The sequence below is a fragment of the Monodon monoceros genome, unplaced genomic scaffold, assembly GCF_005190385.1.
Source record: "Monodon monoceros isolate NGI ecotype Baffin Bay Population unplaced genomic scaffold, NGI_Narwhal_1 Super_Scaffold_10, whole genome shotgun sequence".
NCBI lineage: Eukaryota > Metazoa > Chordata > Mammalia > Artiodactyla > Monodontidae > Monodon > Monodon monoceros.
In genome coordinates, this window is record NW_021703766.1 from 30,694,508 (window position 1) to 30,713,414 (window position 18,907).

The 18,907-nt window shown below is 36.1% G+C and overlaps 1 protein-coding gene across 3 annotated transcripts in view; it reads right to left on the reverse strand.

The window, feature by feature from the left end:
• Positions 1 to 18,907, reverse strand: part of RBL2 (RB transcriptional corepressor like 2) — a 52,172-nt gene that overhangs the window by 9,670 nt on the left and 23,595 nt on the right. For all 3 annotated transcript variants that reach the window (XM_029243197.1, XM_029243188.1, XM_029243206.1), the window contains 13 exons: positions 18,499 to 18,665; positions 16,228 to 16,337; positions 15,409 to 15,512; positions 14,177 to 14,314; positions 12,545 to 12,709; positions 11,915 to 12,026; positions 9,066 to 9,335; positions 8,586 to 8,866; positions 8,309 to 8,485; positions 3,582 to 3,653; positions 2,735 to 2,840; positions 1,577 to 1,782; positions 798 to 962 (listed from right to left, as the gene is read on the reverse strand). In XM_029243197.1, the coding sequence (XP_029099030.1) occupies positions 798 to 962; positions 1,577 to 1,782; positions 2,735 to 2,840; positions 3,582 to 3,653; positions 8,309 to 8,485; positions 8,586 to 8,866; positions 9,066 to 9,335; positions 11,915 to 12,026; positions 12,545 to 12,709; positions 14,177 to 14,314; positions 15,409 to 15,512; positions 16,228 to 16,337; positions 18,499 to 18,665 (2,073 nt within the window). The remainder of the gene's footprint in view (positions 1 to 797; positions 963 to 1,576; positions 1,783 to 2,734; positions 2,841 to 3,581; positions 3,654 to 8,308; positions 8,486 to 8,585; positions 8,867 to 9,065; positions 9,336 to 11,914; positions 12,027 to 12,544; positions 12,710 to 14,176; positions 14,315 to 15,408; positions 15,513 to 16,227; positions 16,338 to 18,498; positions 18,666 to 18,907) is intronic.

Genomic DNA, 18,907 nt, shown 5'->3' on the forward strand with positions numbered 1-18,907 from the left:
ACTCTAGATCAGTACTCTCCCTACCATCTATCTATCATCTATCTCTTCATGATACTGGCATGTTTTTGAGAGTCTAGGCAATGTGTTATATATGTGTTTTTCCTAAGCAATCTTTATAAATACAAATATCACTTAAGGACCTTTAAGATGCAGGTGCACTCCTTAACATAGCATATGATTCCTAGGGATCTAGCCTTACTGCCTCAAGAACTTTGTTTCCCTTCCCTTATCTGCTTCATCCTGGATGCCCTTCCTTCTACGCCTCAGCAATCTGCTAACTTTTCATCCATTAAGGCTTCACTCAAGCTTCCCTCCCCATTGCAGACTGAGGCAGATGCTACCACTTAAATCTGTGCTAATGTGACACTGTCCAAGTGTCCAAAATGCCCCTTTCTCCCCTTAGACTGAGAATCCAGAGACAGAGACACTTCCTGTCCCAGAAGGAGGCACTTAGTAAATAAATCAGTTAAGGGATCCAAATTTTCCTTCCCTAACAGAAATTTGGAATTTTAAAAGTTTTACAAATGGAATAAAAAAATAAAATTCCAGATTTATAGCAGAATATTCAAATGTACAAAGAGGAAATGGGAGGAATGAAAATCCAGATCCCTTACCCTATTTCCAGCTCTAAAGTTCTCCCCGCAAACCCTTGTTTTTTGCTGCTTTGGGACTTACTGGTCACTCTTCCTTGACAGATCCCATCACTCATGTGAGTACTGAAGGTTTCCCAAAAACCCTGTTTCTAGAATCCTAAGCATTTTGGGGTTAATAAAGGCCAAGATTTATATTAGGCTCACCTTTGAAGGACTGTTGCTGAAGTAGTAGAAAATCTTTTCTCGAGGAGAAAGCATTGCTTCATTTTTATGTGGGGATATGTACACAGGATGATTTTGAGACAACTGTATTCGGCGAGGAGAGCCTGTTCTTGCAAACGGATAGGGAGAGAGTGGAGGAGCATCCATCTGTTTAACAAAAAAAATTTCTAAGAAAGGTAAACGAAATTTGTAACCAGGTCCTTTTTTTTGAAAATGGTTATTTTTATTGAAAGAGTGAAGAGGTATAATAAACCAGTAGCTTTATGAATGGTAGATAGTGATGTATTAGCGGCAAAAATTTAACCTAAAGAAAACCATACAAATAGCAAACATCTAAGTGCTTTCTTTGTGCCAGTCACTGTTTTAAGCATTTTAAATACATTATGTAATTTAATCCTCACAACAACCCTATAAGCAAGGGACTACTTCTAGTCCCATTTTATATATAAGGAAACAAGATACAGAGGAAGTTAAATAACTTGCAGGGTCACCACAACTGGTAAGTTTTGGATAATTTGAACCTATGCAATCTGTCTCATATTACTATACTTTGTAGGGAATCCAAATATCATCTTGTTTAATGCTTCACAACAGTAGAAATTCTGTTGGTTAAGCCCATCATTTCTGTTAGAGACTTCCTTAGTCTTACTTAACAAAAAGAATTATTTGTAAAACTAGTTTACACAGAAGCAGCTCAAACATAAGTGATTCCTCATTCCTCACAAGTGAAAAAAGTGTGAAATGATCCTCATCAAACTTACTGCATTTGCCTGTGAGTACTTCATGGCAAATGTTTTAATTTGTTTTATGTAGATGTTGTTGTAGAACTGAATAAGGTCTCCCCTCTCCTCCTCTTCCACATCACTGTTGGCACCTGTGAGACGAGTAGGTGTAGGAGGGGCACTGCTAGGCTGTGGAACTGGCAAGGTGCTGCTTGACCTCATGACAGGACTGGAGTCTCTACTGGCTATAACCGGTGGAACAAAAAGTGTTAAACAGGAAGACTGCTAGTGCAGATTGCTTTTAAAAAGAAAATTCAGTAAGATAAGGGTGAATGGCTACCTGCTCTACTTACTGAACAGCAGCAAATGGGCACTCTTATTTTTCATACCAAGGAGCAAAGCACAGATAAGATATTAAATACTAACTTCAGGGCTTCCCTGGCGGCGCAGTGGTTAAGAATCCGCCTGCCAAAGCAGGGGACACGGGTTCCAGGAAGATCCCACATGCCGCAGAGCAACCAAGCCCGTGCGCCACAAGTACTGAGCCTGTGCTCTAGAGCCTGTGAGCCATAACTACTGAGCCCACGCGCCTAGAGCCCGTGCTCCGCAACAAGAGAAGCCACCGCGATGAGAAGGCCCCGCGATGAGAAGGCCACGCAATGCAACGAAGAGTAGCCCCAGCTTGCCCCAACTAGAGAAAGCCCATGCGCAGCAACAAAGACCCAATGCAGCCAAAAAGAAATTAATTAATAAAAAAAAAATACTAACTGTACTACCATGCTATTAATGTAGCAAGGGCTTACTGAGTAGTTTTCATTAATTTACACCAAGCTTTCTAGGACCTGAGCCCTGCATTAAGTGGTATAAACCAGCAATTAAGGATAGTGTTTCCATAGCATGGTTTCTGTCAACATGCCACATTTTTCTCGAACTCAAGTCAACAAATGCCTGCCTTCTCCATCCTTTGCTAATCCCTCTAGAGAAAAGTGTTATGCACAATGTGCCTCAAGGCCACGGGATAAAGGACAAACAGCTCTGTGACTAAATTTAGAATTTGGTTTATTGTCCAACAAATCTTTTGCCAATAAAATATTTTCATAGTTTCTACAACAGTAATTTATTAATCCTTAGTCCTAGGCCTAAAAAATAAGAGAAGCTTTTAATTTCATTTTATAAGTTCATAAAGATCCCACTCACTTCTGTCTTTGTTTAGTTCTGTTGGAGAATTCTGATGGCTTCTGCTATCACTGCTGCCAGAATTTCTTCTTTTCCTTTTCCCTTTTATCAGAACACTTCTATACACCTTTAGACAGGTCATGAGAAGGGAACAGAAACGAGTTATTTATTGAGCACATCCTAGACTATGTGACTTTGACATGTTATTTAATTCTCACAACTCCGTATAGTAGTAGTTTTCCTACTCAGGGGAGGTTAATAAATGCAGCCAAGGTTACATATCTATTAAATAACAGATACAGGATTTACATCAGGGCCTGTCAGGCTTCAACTTCCAAGTACTGCCTACAATACTACAGAGCAGTAATAATATGCAATTGTAAAATCAAGTCATTCTAAGTCAAATATCAATACAAAGATCTCAAATACCTACCTACCTCTTGAAACAAATGAATAGCATTAAAGGTAAAATGAGTTTTAAAATTTCACTTAATGCTGTTTTGGTTAAATGTACAGCATTATGTTTCCTAAACCAGACTGAATTCAAGGTGACATAGAATCCAAACACCTTCCTAATTTACATCTATCTTGTGATTATCTGAATTAAAAAGGAATCAGTTATTTCACATCATTACCTTTTGGTGAAAAGAGAACTTAAACTAATCAAGATGTGTAGCTGTCTGTTAATCAAGATGCGTTGCTATCTGTCAGTAATTAAATAAGATTAAAATAAAGACTTCCCTTAAAGTAGAACCTTAGTTTTTTATCCTGGAGAAAAGGCCACAGAATCAACTGTAGTTAACTTTTTTGTATGCCTCAAAGACTTTGATCTTTATTTTCAGCCATGAGAGAAAGTGTAGTAAGTTACCTGGCTCCGGGCCTGCGGCTGAGTCCTATAGCAACGCATAATATTCTGGAAGGACTTGTCTTCTTTTGTGACCTGGCAAAGAATAAGAGTTCTCTGAGAGAGAATTTGACTTCCAGCATAATACTATGAGATGGTCCGTGAACCTGCTCCCCAGTGAAAATTATATTAAAAAACATCATTTAAAGCCTCTGGAAATGGCCCTAAAAGGCATATAACAAATGAAGAAATATATATTCAAGAAAATCTACTAAAATTCAGTAACAACAAAGGGAATAAATGGTATTTGAGCCAAGACCTAGAATAAAAAATTATAGTAACAAAAAATTCATCAGAGGAATGAAACACTAGATTTGAACTGGCAAAAAACACTTAGCAAACCTGAAGATGGAGTTGTGCAATCCAAAGAACAGAGAAAAAAAAAGAATGAGGAAAAATTAACAGAGCTTCAGAGAAATGTGGCACACCAAGAGAGTGTGGGAGTACCAGGAGGAGGGGAGGGAGAGGAGCTGAAAGAAATGTTCAAAGAAATAAAGGCTGAAACATTCCCAAATTTATTTTAAAAACAATCTATATATCCACGAATTTTAACAAATTCCAAGTAGGACAAATGCAAAGAGCTCCATACCAAGACATAGAGTAAAAAAGCTGAATGCCAAAGAAAGGGAGAATATCTTGAAAGCATCAAGAGAAAAGCAACTTTTTGCTTACTAGGAAACTCCGATAAAGTAACAGAAAACTTCTCATTAGAAACCATGGAGGCTATGAGACGATGGACAAAGTAAAAACTAAGGATCCAGTATCCAACGAGGTTATCTTTCATAAATGAAAGTGAAATAAATACAATCTCACATAAATATAAAGAAAGAAAATATGCTGCTAGCAGAACCATCTTACATGAAAATACTAAGGAAAGTTCTTCATAATAAAAGTGACCCCAGGACTTCCCTGGTGGCACACTGGTTAAGAATCCACCTGCCAATGCAGGGGACACGCGTTCAAGCCCCGGTCCGGGAAGATTCCACATGCCGCGGGGCAACTAAACCCGTGCACCACAACTACTGAGCCCACGCGCCTAGAGTCTGTGCTCCACAACAAGAGACGCCACTGCAATGAGAAGCCCGTGCACTGCAATGAAGGGCAGCCCCCACTTGCCGCAACTAGAGAAAGCCTGTGCGCAGCAACAAAGACCCAACACAGCCAAATAAATAGATTAAATAAAATAAAATAAAAAAATAAAAGTTAAGTGACCCCACACAAATTCAAATACAAGTGAAAAAACAAAGAGCAATGGTAAAGATTGTTATGTAACTGGAAAGGCAGTATAAAATGCATATTTCTTCTCTTAACTGATTTTTTAAAAATTGTATAAAACAACATACATACATGAAGAAATGTGATATATATATTTGCCAAAAACAGCACAAAGGAGGAGATTAGGAGGAAAGCTATTCTAGGCTAAGGAAATGACTCCAGATGACAACTCAAATCCCCAGGAACCAACAGAGAGAAATAAGGTAAATAAGTAAATAGTGAATAAGGTTAACATGATAAAAGCTATAAATAAATACTTGCACTCCTTTCTTGTCTCAGCTCCTTTAAAAGTCATAAAAATATTAAATAATAACAATGTTTTTGAATTTATAACATTCATGGATATAATATGTGTAACAATACTACCACTGTATAACAAAAAGGAAACAGTTACATAGAAGTAACACTTCTATATCTCACTGGCATTCAGTTACTATAAATTTGAAGCTGGTTTTCATAAGTAAAGATGTATATGTGGGGGTTGGAGGAAGTGGGGAGATGCTGATCGAAGGGTACAGATTTCCAGTTATAAGATGAATAAATTTTGGGGAACTAATTTGCAGCATGATGACTATAGTTAACAAACTGAATTGTATACTTGAGAGTTGCTAAGAGAGTTGATCTTAAATATTCTTACTACCAAGAAAAAGTAGCTGGGTGGTAATCATAATACAATATATACATGTATCAAATCATCACACTGTACATTCTATACTTATACAATGTGATATGTCAATTATATATCAATAAAGATGGGGCAAAAAAATGGGGGGGGGATAGAGCAAAAAGAAAAAGAAAAGTATATGGTAAGCCTCAAAGAAACCACTAAGAAAAATAAAGTTTAAAAGTCATCACTGAGGGCTTCCCTGGTGGCACAGTGGTTGGAAGTCCACTTGCCGGTGTGGGGGGTGTGGATTCGTGCCCCAGTCCGGGAGGATCCCACGTGCCGCAAAGCGGCTGGGCCCGTGAGCCATGGCTGCTGGGCCTGCATGTCCGGAGCCTGTGGTCCATGGCGGGAGAGGCCATGGCAGTGAGAGGCCCGCATACCGCAAAAAAAAAAAAAAGTCATCACTGAAATTAAAATGCCATGAATGCACATGAAAATGAAAGCAGTAAAGGAGGAAGACAGTATCTGAAAGACATGAGACATACATAAAAAACAAAAAGTAAAATGATAGATGTAAATCCAGTTACAACAATTATGTTAAAATATGAATGGATTAAACAACAAAATCAAAGGCAGAAATTGTCCGACTAGATAAAGAGATCCAACTATACTCCCTATATAAGAGACACACTTTACATTAAAACAAACAAACAGATATGAAAGAAAATGATGGAAAGAAGGTATATCATGCAAACAGCAACCCTAAGAAAGCTGGGTGGCTATACAAATATCACACTATAAAACTGACTTTAAAACAAAAAAGTTACTAGAGATAAAAAGGGACATTTCATAATGATGAAGGGTCAATCCATCAGAAAGGTACAACAATTAAAAACACACATGTAAAAAAACAAACAAAAAACACATGCACCTAATAACAGAGTACCAAAATATATGAAGTAAAAACTGACAGAAATGAAGGGAGAAATAGGCAATTCAATAATAATATTTAGAGAGCTCAATACCCCACTTTCAATAATGGATGGGTACTAGATAGAAGATCAACAAAGAAACAGAAGACTTTAACACTATAAAAAACACTAAAAAACCTTACAGACATCTATAGAACACTCCACCCAACAATAAAATACACATTCTTCTCAAGTGCATACTGAACATTCTCCAGGATAGACCATATGCTAGGCTACGAAGCTTCAATAAATTTAAAAGGATTGAAGTAATTAATACAAAGTATGTTTTTTGACCACAATGGATTGAAACTAGAAATCATTAACAGAAATTTGGGACACTCACAAATATGTTGAAATTAACACACCTAGATAACCAGTAAGTCAAATCAAAAGAGAAATCAGAAAACACTTTGAGATGAATGAAAATGAAGACACAACATACCATAACTTATGAGATGCAGCTAAAGCAGTGCTTAGAGGGAAATTTATAGCTCTTAATGCCTATAGTAAAAAAGAAGAAAGATTAATTACCTAACCATTCATCTTAAGACACTGAAAAAAGAAGAGCAAAAACTAAGCCTAGGGAATTCCCTGACGGTCCAGGGGTTAGGACTTGGTGCTTTCACTGCTGACAGCCTGGGTTCGATCCCTGATCAGGGAACTAAGATCCCACCAGCCGTGCAGCACAGCCAGGAAAAAAAAAAAAAACTAAGCCTAAAGCAAGCAAAAAGAAGGGAATAATAAAGATTAGAGCATATAATAATAAATGAAACCAAAATCTCGTTGACAAAATCAACAAAATTGATAAACCTTCAGCTACACTAAGATAAAAAGAGAGATTGTTAAATTACTACTGACAAAGAATAAAAAGGACTGAAAGGAATATTATGAACAACTGTGTGCCAACAAATTAGAAAGCCCAGAGGAAACAGACAAATTCCTAGGAAGACATACACTACCAAAATTGATTCTAGAAGAAACAGACAATCTGAATAGACTCATAACAAGAAAAAGAATCATCCATCAATAAACTACCCATAAAGAAAAGCATAGGTCCCAAACGTTCATTGATCAGAAAGTGAAATATGGTTAAGATAGCAATATTCCCCAAATTGATCTACAGACTCAACATAATCTCTATCTGAACCCCACCTGACTTCTTTGTGACAAGAAGTCAGAACTGACAAATTCATAAAGAATTTCAAGGTATTTAGACTAGCCAAACAAACCTTGAAAAAGAAGAAAAAAGTTACCAATGTTAAAACTTGAAACGTTTGTTTTAAAATGGGTAATGTTATGTGAGTTTCGCCTCAATAAATTATTTTAAAAAACAAAGTCAGATAATAAAAAGCATTGATGAGAATGTGGAGAAATAAGGACCTTCATATACTATCAGTGGAAATGTAAAATGGTGCAATGACTTTGGAAGACAGTCTGGCAGTTCCTCAAATAAACATAGAGTTTACCCTATGACCCAGCAATCCACCCTAAGGTATATACGGAAGCGAAATGAAAAGATGTCCACGCAGAAACTTGTATACAAATGTTCATAGCAGCGTTATTTATAATAGCCCCAAAGTAGAAACAATCTAAATGTCCATTACTGATGAATGGTAAACAAAATATTATATATGCATACAATGGAATACCATATTCCAAAATTGACTGTGGTGATTGTCACACATACCTATGAATGTACTAAAATCCACTGAGCTGTGCGTTTTAAATGAGTGAATTATACGGTATGTGAATTTTATCTCAATAAAGCTGTTAAAAGTGTTCTGAGAGTAAGGAAGTAGCATCTTTACTTTTTCCTTTAAATTCCTAATGGTACTTACCTTTGCCATCACATAAATGGCACACATTAACAACTGGTCCAGATGTCTGTCCATCATAAGTTCAGGACACTGAATTATGGAGAATTCAAAGCAGGTCCAGATTTTTTTCCTCAGTTCATCTGAAATATCCAATTTAGCACAAAGGTCCCGAAGACGGACACCTGCTAAGTGATAAACCTAGTAGATAAACAAAAATATCTCAAACTTTGTTTATCTAACCCTTGTATTTCCCAAGCTCTAGAACTGGTAAGGGTACATTTTTCTTTAGAAAAATTACCTTTCTAAAGAAAAGCGATAAAGAGCTGGTCTTCCTGGGTCTAATATTGCTGCTGGTTAAAGGTAGGCCTTGTTTCTGCTGTTGTCCACCTGGGGAAATCTGTTGAATGGCCACCTGACCAGGGACTTGCAAGGTCGTTCCTGTCACCTGTTGAGAGCTTAAACTTCCAGCCAGGGCCTGAGCACTGAGGGGCTGGATGGAGCCAGTCACAGCTTGTGCCTGCCCCCCAACATTGACTTGGACTGGGAAGAATGTTATTCCTCCATTTTCATTGGCAATGCCTAAAATTTGTTTCAGAGAAAAAAAGCATGAAGAAAATGTTGATACTATAAGATTCTCCAGGCAGAGGTTTTCAATTATTTTCCCTCCCAACCCCTTTCCCCCACTCTTCTCTCATATCATCATTCCAGCCAAATTTCGAGTAACTTTCTAATAAGTGCCACAGAGAAGGAACGCAATATTCAACTCTGCCTTCCTTACCTTGTACAGGAATAGTCACTGTTTGTCCATTGTTGGCTGTGACAGTGGCTGTTGCCATGGTGACCAAAGTCTGTCCAGGAACTGGTGTGACAGAAACAGCTTCCCCAGATACATTCTGCACAGGGACAGCATTGACTAGAGGCTGTGGGGGGATGCGGCCAGGTGTCCCTCCATCAGTGGGGCTATCATTCTCAACAAATAGCCGCCTTCTGGTAGAGCTGGCTGTTGGGGAGCTGTACCTATCGTATAATGTGGTTGGAGACGTTATGCCTAGGGTTAAAAAAAAAAAAATCACTTAACTCAAGGAGACAGATCTGACTTCCATCCTAGAAGTGATGTTCACAACTAATTAGTGTTTGAAATACTATATAATCAAAAAACAAAAATTACAGGAGTCACATCATAGCTACATTCAATAAATGAAAATTCAACTGAATACTATTAAGAGCAAAATTTAAAGGAAGGATTTTTCTCTATGTGTCTCACAGTGTTCCCTTCTTCACTCCACCTTTTGCTAAATCAAACTAGACTTTGCCCTCCACTACCACAGGGTCCTGAGGACTGAGGGGCAATTTAAATAATTTTCTATTTTTCTACCATATCCAATTTCTACAGAACACTCATGTAAGATGTGATTTCACTGTAAAGATACTACATGATAAGACTTGATGGATTTGATATTACTATGTATCATCTGGGAGCATTTACCCCGTTTTATGCATTTTCATCTTTGTCATTTTTTACATGTAGAAAGTTACTAAAATTCAATTCGGTTCTTTAGCAAGAATGGACATACATGTTTTGGATTCAATTAAGCTTAGTTTATTTTTTTTTTAAACAACTTTACTGAGATATGATTCACACATATTTCACCCACTTAAATTGTACAATTCAGTGGTTCTGGGTATATTACTAGCTTTCTAAAATTGTGGTAAAATACGTATAGCATAGGACTTGGCATTTCACCCGCTGTTAAGTGTACAGCTCAGCGGCACTGCATTCACAGTGCTGTGCAAACACCAATAACATCTTTTCCAAAGCTTTTTCAACATCCCACACAGAAACTCTGTTAACCATTATAGTTAAGTATTCACACCACTGTCTGAATTTTTGAGAGGCAACCCTTTCCCTCTTCCATGTTCAGCTGTAAAAACTGCACATCACTGGGTTTTAAATATTAAAATCTATGTAGGGAGTTCATAAGAGGACTGACAGGAGCAGTTCTGACAGACTGTGGCTTAACATTATAATTTCCTGGTGATACAAAAGCAAATAAACATACTAGATTTATATTTGGAACAAAGCTGCAGAGTTAGGAAGAATACATTAATTATGATCATTATCTCTGGATAAACAACAAGGTCCTATTGTATAGCACAGGGAACTATATTCAATATCCTTTGATAATCCATTATGAAAAAGAATATGTATAACTGAGTCACTTTGCTATACAGCAGAAATTAACACAACATTGTAAATCAACTATACTTCAATAAAATTTTTTTAAAAGTGTTTCAAGGACTTCCCTAGCGGTCCAGTGGTTAAGACTCCATGCTTCCAACGCAGGGGACACAGGTTTGATCCCTGGGTGGGGAACTAGGATCCCACATACCGCGAGGCATGGCCAAAAAAAAAAAGTGTTTCAAATTATGATCGTTATCTCGTAAAATATTAAAAGCCCTCATGAAAATGGAGAAGTGATAAGTACAAAAAAATGAAGTTTAAAGTCAAGTCCTAATCCATTGATTAGGGAAGGAAAAACTCTACAGAAATAGGACTGAGGAAGACCAGCTATCAGATCTATGGGTCTGAGTGGATAATAAGCAGAAAAATAAACCATTAAGCCTTTATGCCTCCTCTTTCAAAAATGAGTAAGTTTTCATATAGATCATCCATATTCATTGAGTATGCACTGACACAGAGTGATTCCTCATTTTAAAACTGATCTTTCTTCTATAGCCAGTGCTTATCAATTACATTAAAAAGCTGATCTAGAAACAAGAATGTCCTTCTAATGGAATCCAAGGATTTAGAACTCTCTGGATTTACAGAATTGCTTTTTTTAAAAAGTAGTTTTATCTGATGTAAACTTAAACGTTGCACCTGGCAGATGTTATAAAGAACTGCCTAAAATGTAACCAGATGAAAAGCAAAATTTCCCTTTTCTGTACCTCAGGGCCAGCAATGCTGTTGTATTAACCAGGGTAGCACTGCTCAACTGACAAGAGTCAAAGCTGAACATGCTTGGGAATTCCCTGGCAGTCCAGTGGTTAGGACTTGCTTTCACTTCCACGACCCGGGTTCAATCACTGGTCAGGGAACTATGATCCCATAAGCTGCAAGGTGCAGCCAAAAAAAAAAAAAAAAAAAGCTGTAACATGCTCAGGCCATTCAGTCCTCTTAACTCAATGGCTCATCTGTACCTAATTAGATCATACACTCTACCTTTAAGAAGATTTTTCTGTTTCTTCCGATTTTAAAAGTAATACATATTCATCTTTAAAAATTTACAGAAATCACCTAGAATTCTATTACCCAACAATAATCATTAATAGTTTGGTTTTTCCATTTCAGCCCTTTTGCATGCTTATAGAAAAAAGATACACTTAATAAACAGGAATCACATTACTATACAGCATTCTATCTATTTTAAAAGACACTTGACTTTTCACACATTTTCCTGTGTTCTTTAATATTTTTCAAAAGCATTAAAGTGATCCATGTGGTACTATAATGTACAGAATATTTTCTTCTATATACACCCTACTAACTTCACTTGTAGTTTTAGATGGAATTTAAATCTCCAGATGCTAGGCCCCAAAATACTTCCCTTAATATTTTAAACTTACTTCTTCCAAGTCCTCCAGCATCAGCACGAACTTCACTCACCCTTCTGGGAGTCAAAGGGGAGCCAGCAATACAAATTTCATCCGCTCTTTCCAGGTTCTGAGGTGGCATGACCTATTAGGGAATGTTTACACAGAATGCCATTATTCAAAAGAGTATTTTAATTAGAAATATAATAATAATCTAAGGCAAAAGAAAACTATCTTGGCTCATCAGTTATTCCACCTAAATAAAATCCCCTGTATTTTCCACTTTCATACTGAAGTTAAAAAAAATTCTGGCAGGCTTAAAAAATTCAAATCTAATAATTGGATACTAAATATAAATTAACCTTCATTACTGATTTAGAGAATTAGACAACCATTTTAAGGTATTGAAACTTGATTAGAAAATCAAGAAAGAACACTGAACTCTTACTCTGTCACTGAAACCTTGGGGCAGTCACAAATTATTTCTGACTCTTGGTTCCTCTTAGATATAGGGGTGATTGTACCAAATTAAACCCAGCTATTACCCTCCCATACTTATGAGGAAGATGCTAAGTTTAACTGTGGTCGGTGAAAGAGAATTATGAATAGACTATATATTGATATACTTTTATCATAGAAAGATGTTAACATCTTTTCACAAACCTCTTCACATGTAGGAACTCTGTTTTCATTGTCTCTAATTCTGTCCCAGAGTGGAGACTCTGGTTTCCATGCCAAATGATCCAAGATCTGTTCTTCAATCTGATTAAGGTGTTTTACCACCTCTCTACAAAGGCCATCTTCTGCTCTAATGAATACTTCTATCACCTGAAATTTTTAAAAATGTCTTGGTTTGTTTAGTAACAATAATTTTTTAACAAAAAAAATTGTTCAAGTGCAAAAGCAAAATTGGTAAACTTATTTAAGTTTTTTTACATATTTATAGAAACAAAAAAGTCAATTTATCAAAAATTACAAGTTTAAAGACTAGTACTATTTTGAAACAGGTGCTCTTCCTTTCACTATCTTTATAAATAATTATTTAAACTGCATGTATGAATTATATAAAATCTTTTGTATAGTGATACATTTCAAAAATCTTTAAATTAAAAATTTCAAAAATCTTTAAAAAACATGCCTTGTCTATTGAGATTAAAAAACATTACTCAAAATTTCATATTTATTTATTTATTTATATATTTATTTATTTATTATTTTATTTTTGGCTACATTGGGTCTTTGTTGCTGCTCATGGGCTTTCTCTAATTGCGGTGAGGAGGGGTTACTCTTCACTGTGGCGCACGGGCTTCTCATCGTGGTGGCGTCTCTTGTTGCGGAGCACGGGCTCTAGGCGCACGGGCTTCAGTAGTTGTGGCACGCGGGCTCAGTAGTTGTGGCTTGCCGGCTTAGCTGCTCTGCGGCAGGTGGGATCTTCCCGGACCAGGGGCTCGAACCCGTGTCCCCTGCATTCACAGGCAGATTCTTAACCACTGCACCACCAGGGAAGTCCCAAAATTTCACATTTAAAAACTCTGAACATTCAGTTTATGCCACTATAAAAATTAGTTTTGACTACTGTAGGAGAATTAAATCCATACACTAAATCAATATTAAGAGGGAAACCAAATCAATGCTATAATTCTGTGCCTCTATATAGTATGTGAAAAGGAGTTGTTTTTTTTTTTTTGGAAAGACACTTTCACTTAATTTTCATAAAATAAAAAAGAAGGTTGTGGGGATTTCCCTGGTGGTCCAGTGGTTAAGAATCTGCCTTCCAATGCAGGGGACGCAGGTTTGATCCCTGGTTGGGGAACTAAGATCCCACGTGCCGCAGGGCAACTAAGCCTGTGCACCACAACTACTGAGCCTGCGCGCCTCAATGAAAGCTCTCGCATGCCGCAACGAAGTTGTCGCAACTAAGCCCTGACGCAGCCAAATAAATAAGTCAAAACTTTTTTTAAAAAAAGAAGGTTGCTATCACGATTAGCTAGTGATATGTTTGCTACTTTTCTAAAACCTTCTTAGCTCATAAAATGAAAGTATTCTAAAAGACTATCAGACAAAAGGAGGAATTATATGAAACTTTTACACAAAATAGGTCTATACAATACATTGAAAGTATATAGTTCTTAAGACTCCTATTTCTTCTCTGCTCCCCATTTAGAGTGGAAATTATTAAATATGTAATTAAAAATAGAAGAAATGTACTCATATATTAAAATGAATTAGATGGCTAACCACAGGAAGTGGATCTCATCCACAATTTCCTCATCAGTTTCAGATTTTTAAAAATACCTTGTAAAAATGATAAAGTGGTACATCAAATATTTCAGTAATACATGGAAAATTCCCAGGAGGCTTATAAGAAAAAGTGACGACCTCAAGGCAGCAGGCCAAGAGCGATCTGTGGAATGCATCTTGTTCCAGAATGCCCTATTAAAAAAAACAAAGCTTTAACATTTAGAAACCTTTATATACCCTTCTGTATGTTTTCAAAATAAAAAAACTGTCCTAAAACAGCCTTTTAAATTCCTACAACCATATACAGCCATATAATATTTTTATTGAAGTACAGTTGATTTACAATATTATATTAGTTTCAGGTATACAGCCTAGTGATTCAGTATTTCTGCAGATTATACTCTAAATAAAGTTATTACAAGATAATGGCTATAATTGACTGTGTTATACAATATATCCTTGTTGCTTACCTATTTTTATACATAGTAGTTAGTATCTGTTAATCCCATATGCCTAATTTGCCCCTTCCCCCTTCCCTCTCCCCTTTGATAACCCAAGTTTGTTTTCTATATATGTGAGTCTGTTTCTGTTTTGCATAGTTTTTAGATGCCATATGTAAGTGATATAATACTGTATTTTTCTTTCTCTGTCTGATTTATTTCACTAAGCATAATAATCTCTAGGTCCATCCATGTTGCTGCAAATGGCAGAATTTCACTCTATTTTATGGCTCAGTAACATTCCATTGTATACACAGCCATATTTTTATATAGAATAAGAGAAGTGTGAATAGTTACAAGGAGTTAGAACAATTATTTGTCAATTTTACAATTTTCTCTAAAATGTTATTTAAAAATTAATTTTTAAAAAATTATTTTTATTGATGTCATTAAAAGTAATATCACTTGTACAATCTAGAAAAATTATCTTAGCCAAAGATCAATGGTTGAATGTTCATGTTAAATTCCTATATAGTCAATACTCAATTTATTCTATACATGGCTTGAATTAAAACTCTGTTATTTAAAAACCTCAATTAAGGTTAAGTCTGAACGTTTTAATCCTTGACTACAGAGTCTTACTACCCACAGAAACTGCTGCAATGAGAAACACTAAGTGGGGGACTGGAGGTAAGAGGACTCAGAACACAAGTTTTCTTAGATGCCAATCTTATTCCCTCAAAGCCATGTATTATTTTTTCAATAATGGCTTTTTTTTTTTGGTGGGTGGGGCTGAAAGGAAACTACATTTTATTGTGGTGCTCAGTACATTAGCTATTTACTCACAGATAAATCCATGTCTCCCAGTCTTTTTTGTTCCTGCTCAATAACAGATTCTAACACTTTATAGTAAAGCATCTCTGCAAAACGAAAATGTCTGCTGGCAATTTCTGCATAAATAATAAAAAACACAAAAATCACATGCAAAGAACACAAATACTGGGGGAAATGAGGATCCATCCCATTCCCTACAGCAGAATAAAATTTAAAAACCAACCCAACACTTCATATACATGCACTTCCTACAGTTGCTATTTCAATCATCCCTAAGATTCCTTAATTTCATCTTCATGGTAACACTGAAATTTTTCTAAAATTGTGAAATGAAGTTTGCACATAAAAACTGCAATAGCATTCCATCAAGATTCACACTGTTTTTTTTCTTTTTGTATTTTGAATAGAGCAGCTCTATGCTAAGACATATGTAATTGGTTTATTATTCCACTCCTACTTGGTATTCATACTTCATGACATCAAACAACTCCAATGGGTCTGGGCATGTAACAACTATTATATTCTGTCCTTGTTCTTATCATTTTGAAGAATCACTATAGTTCTATACTGAAAATCCAGTCTACAAATGAAAACCAAAGATTTTTTTAAAGTGCCAGAAGTCCAACATAATAAAGGTTATCAGTCTAAAATTTCTCTCTTATTGAGAATGGCCCAGAAATCAGTTGGTTGACAGAAAAATTGGACATCCATATTCTGGCCCTCAGTCTAAAGTCAAATTTTTTCTTCATATTTCTGACTCGGTTTCCAAGAAAGGAATGCATGTAGTTAAAGTTCAAAGATGAAAACAATATAGATAATATTAAGCCTTACCTTTAGCACAATTACTGATATCCTCATCTGGCTGGGAATGCTGAGAATATATTTCATACATTTCTTTCAATCTGTTGGCTATAGCCTGGGTTGGATCTCTGGAACATGTCCTAAAAGAATAAGAAGAAATTATCTGATTTAAAGGTTTTGTCAAGTCACAAAGTGATAAACTATTTACAACTCTGTAATTTCAGAGTAATTTTAACCTGTAAATATAAAATACTTCAAAGAGAAACTATACACTTCCCTATTAATCCAGGAGATCCCATAATTCCTTATCAAAGGTGTTAGTATTACCATTTGAATGCAAAAATATTTCTTTCGTGGAGCTGTACCTTTTACTGCAGTTAAGTTTAGGAACTTTGACCGGTGCCTATTTGATGTGCATGACCCACCTAGCCTACACATCTGCAATCACTGATGACAAACAAAACTGCCCTCAACTGTTTCCCTAGAGGGCAGTACAACTCTTATTAAGAACTCCTAGAAAAAAACAGAGTGAAGGGGTATATGATCTATACTACAACAAACTTATATAAATCATTACTGGCATTCTACATTTTCTCCTCTAAAATGAAGTTTATTTCATTGATTTTTTTACTAGAAAGGCAATATATGTTCAATGCAGAAGCATAATACAGATGATCACCATGTGGGCTTTTGTAACAACTATGTCTTTATCTCGATCATAAACATAAATATTCTCTATAAAAATGCAGCAAGTTTAGAAAATTATAAAGGAAATATAATCAATTATAATCCTGGTAGAGATGGCTACTGAATATCATATGCAAGCAGAATTTTATTTATGAACATACACAGAGGTTACAAAAACAGGACCCTTTGGTTTTACCTAGTAGCTACTGGCAATATTTAACTCCACTAATGGTTATTTAAGATTAAAGAAGCTGCTACTCCTAGTTAGAGACTGTAAAGAGATCTGGAAGACATAACAGTTAAGACAGGCTTCTAAAATGTATTTATGAAATGCTTCTGAATTCTAGGTAAACAAGGTCCATCTGAGAAATATGACTTAGGAAGAGGCCATACAGACAAACCCTGTTGGCTGTCAATCACAATCAAGTTTGTGAATAAAGTAGACTTCATGAAAATGTACAGGAAAATTAGTCAGCCTTGGTATTTAATAAGTCTAGCTATGAGTGGGAAATTATTGTATGTTTATACAGAGCTTTCTTACACCATATCACCAGAAATCAAATTGGCTCCTATAGAGTCTACATCATTAAATCATAAATTTTTAGGAACAGGAGCAGTCTTGGAGGTAACTTTGTCAAATAAATTTGCCAAAAATTATACACTGGTAATGAAATTCAGTCTATTGTGTTTTTCACTAATGCTTCCTGATATTCCTACTAGTATCAGACAGATCAAAGGAACTAAAGGTAGTTGACTTCCTTTTCAGGCTAAGGGTGTTTTATAAAACTTAGAAAGTTACAGTGGTTTTACATTGGTTATGAATCTAACTGGCTATCTTTTCAAATCTGACCAACCCTTCAGAAATTTGCTCAGGTCCAATCCTCTTCCTGAAGCTCTTTGACAAACACCCATCTTTACAGATCCCCCGCTTCCCTGAAATCTTAAGAGAGAACAACTAGTAATAGATAGTTTGGTGCTTTATTCTACAGTGTCTAGTGTTATTAGTTACTATCTCCTGAACTATGTTAAAAAATAATCGAGAGCTATGGACTGAATGTTTGTGTTGCCCCCCTCCTTACCCCCTGCCCCAAATTTATATGTTGAAATCTAATCCCCAATGTGATGGTGTATGGAGGTGGGGCATTTGGGAGGGATTAGGTCATGAGGGTGGAGTCCTCATGAATGGAATTAGAGCCCTTATAAAGGAGACCCTAGAGAGCTCCTTTGCCTCCTTCTGCTACATGAGGACACAGCAAAAGACAACTATCTATGAACCAGGAAGCAGTCCTCACCAGACACTGAATCCGTTAGCACCCTGATCTTGGACTTCCAGCCTCTAGAACTGTGAGAAATTTATTTCTGTTGTTTATAAGCAGTCTACCATATTCTGTTATAGCAGCCCAAGAAGACTAAGATACTGAGAAAAAAAGGGTCATTTTCTATTCATATGTTTTATATTGCTATGTCCTCTAAAGACTAACAACAGAACTGAGCATGCAACTGATATAAAATTATCAATGGGTGAATTAAGGCACAAAGGGTGAAAAATTAAAATAGAAAATTGGAAAACAGTCAACAACCAAATCTTAGAAGACAAGAATGGCTCAAACTAACCTTAGAATCTGTTCCAGTTTCTCACTTGGTGCATTCCTGAGGCCTGTGAGCATGGTGTGAAGACGACTCAAGCTATGTGTAGCTGTAGAAACTGGAGTCACACAAGGGCTGTTACCCTTAATGTACCTCACACCAGTAAGTGGGGTAGAGATCCTAAGTGCTTTAGACTAAAGAGGAGGAAAAAGAACATTATTTTAGGTCAAAAAGACCTAAACTACTTTCAATTACTTCATGAATGGGAATTTCAAGCTAATCAGAACTTTATATTATCAATAAATATTAGTGATTTCTGTCATTGTTCTTGGAATTTAAATGTTACACCACCAAGAGCCACGACTATCCATGTGAAATTGTGTGAAAGGACAATCTGCACTTTAGACAACTAAGAAGTCTGTCTCTTAAAAGTTAA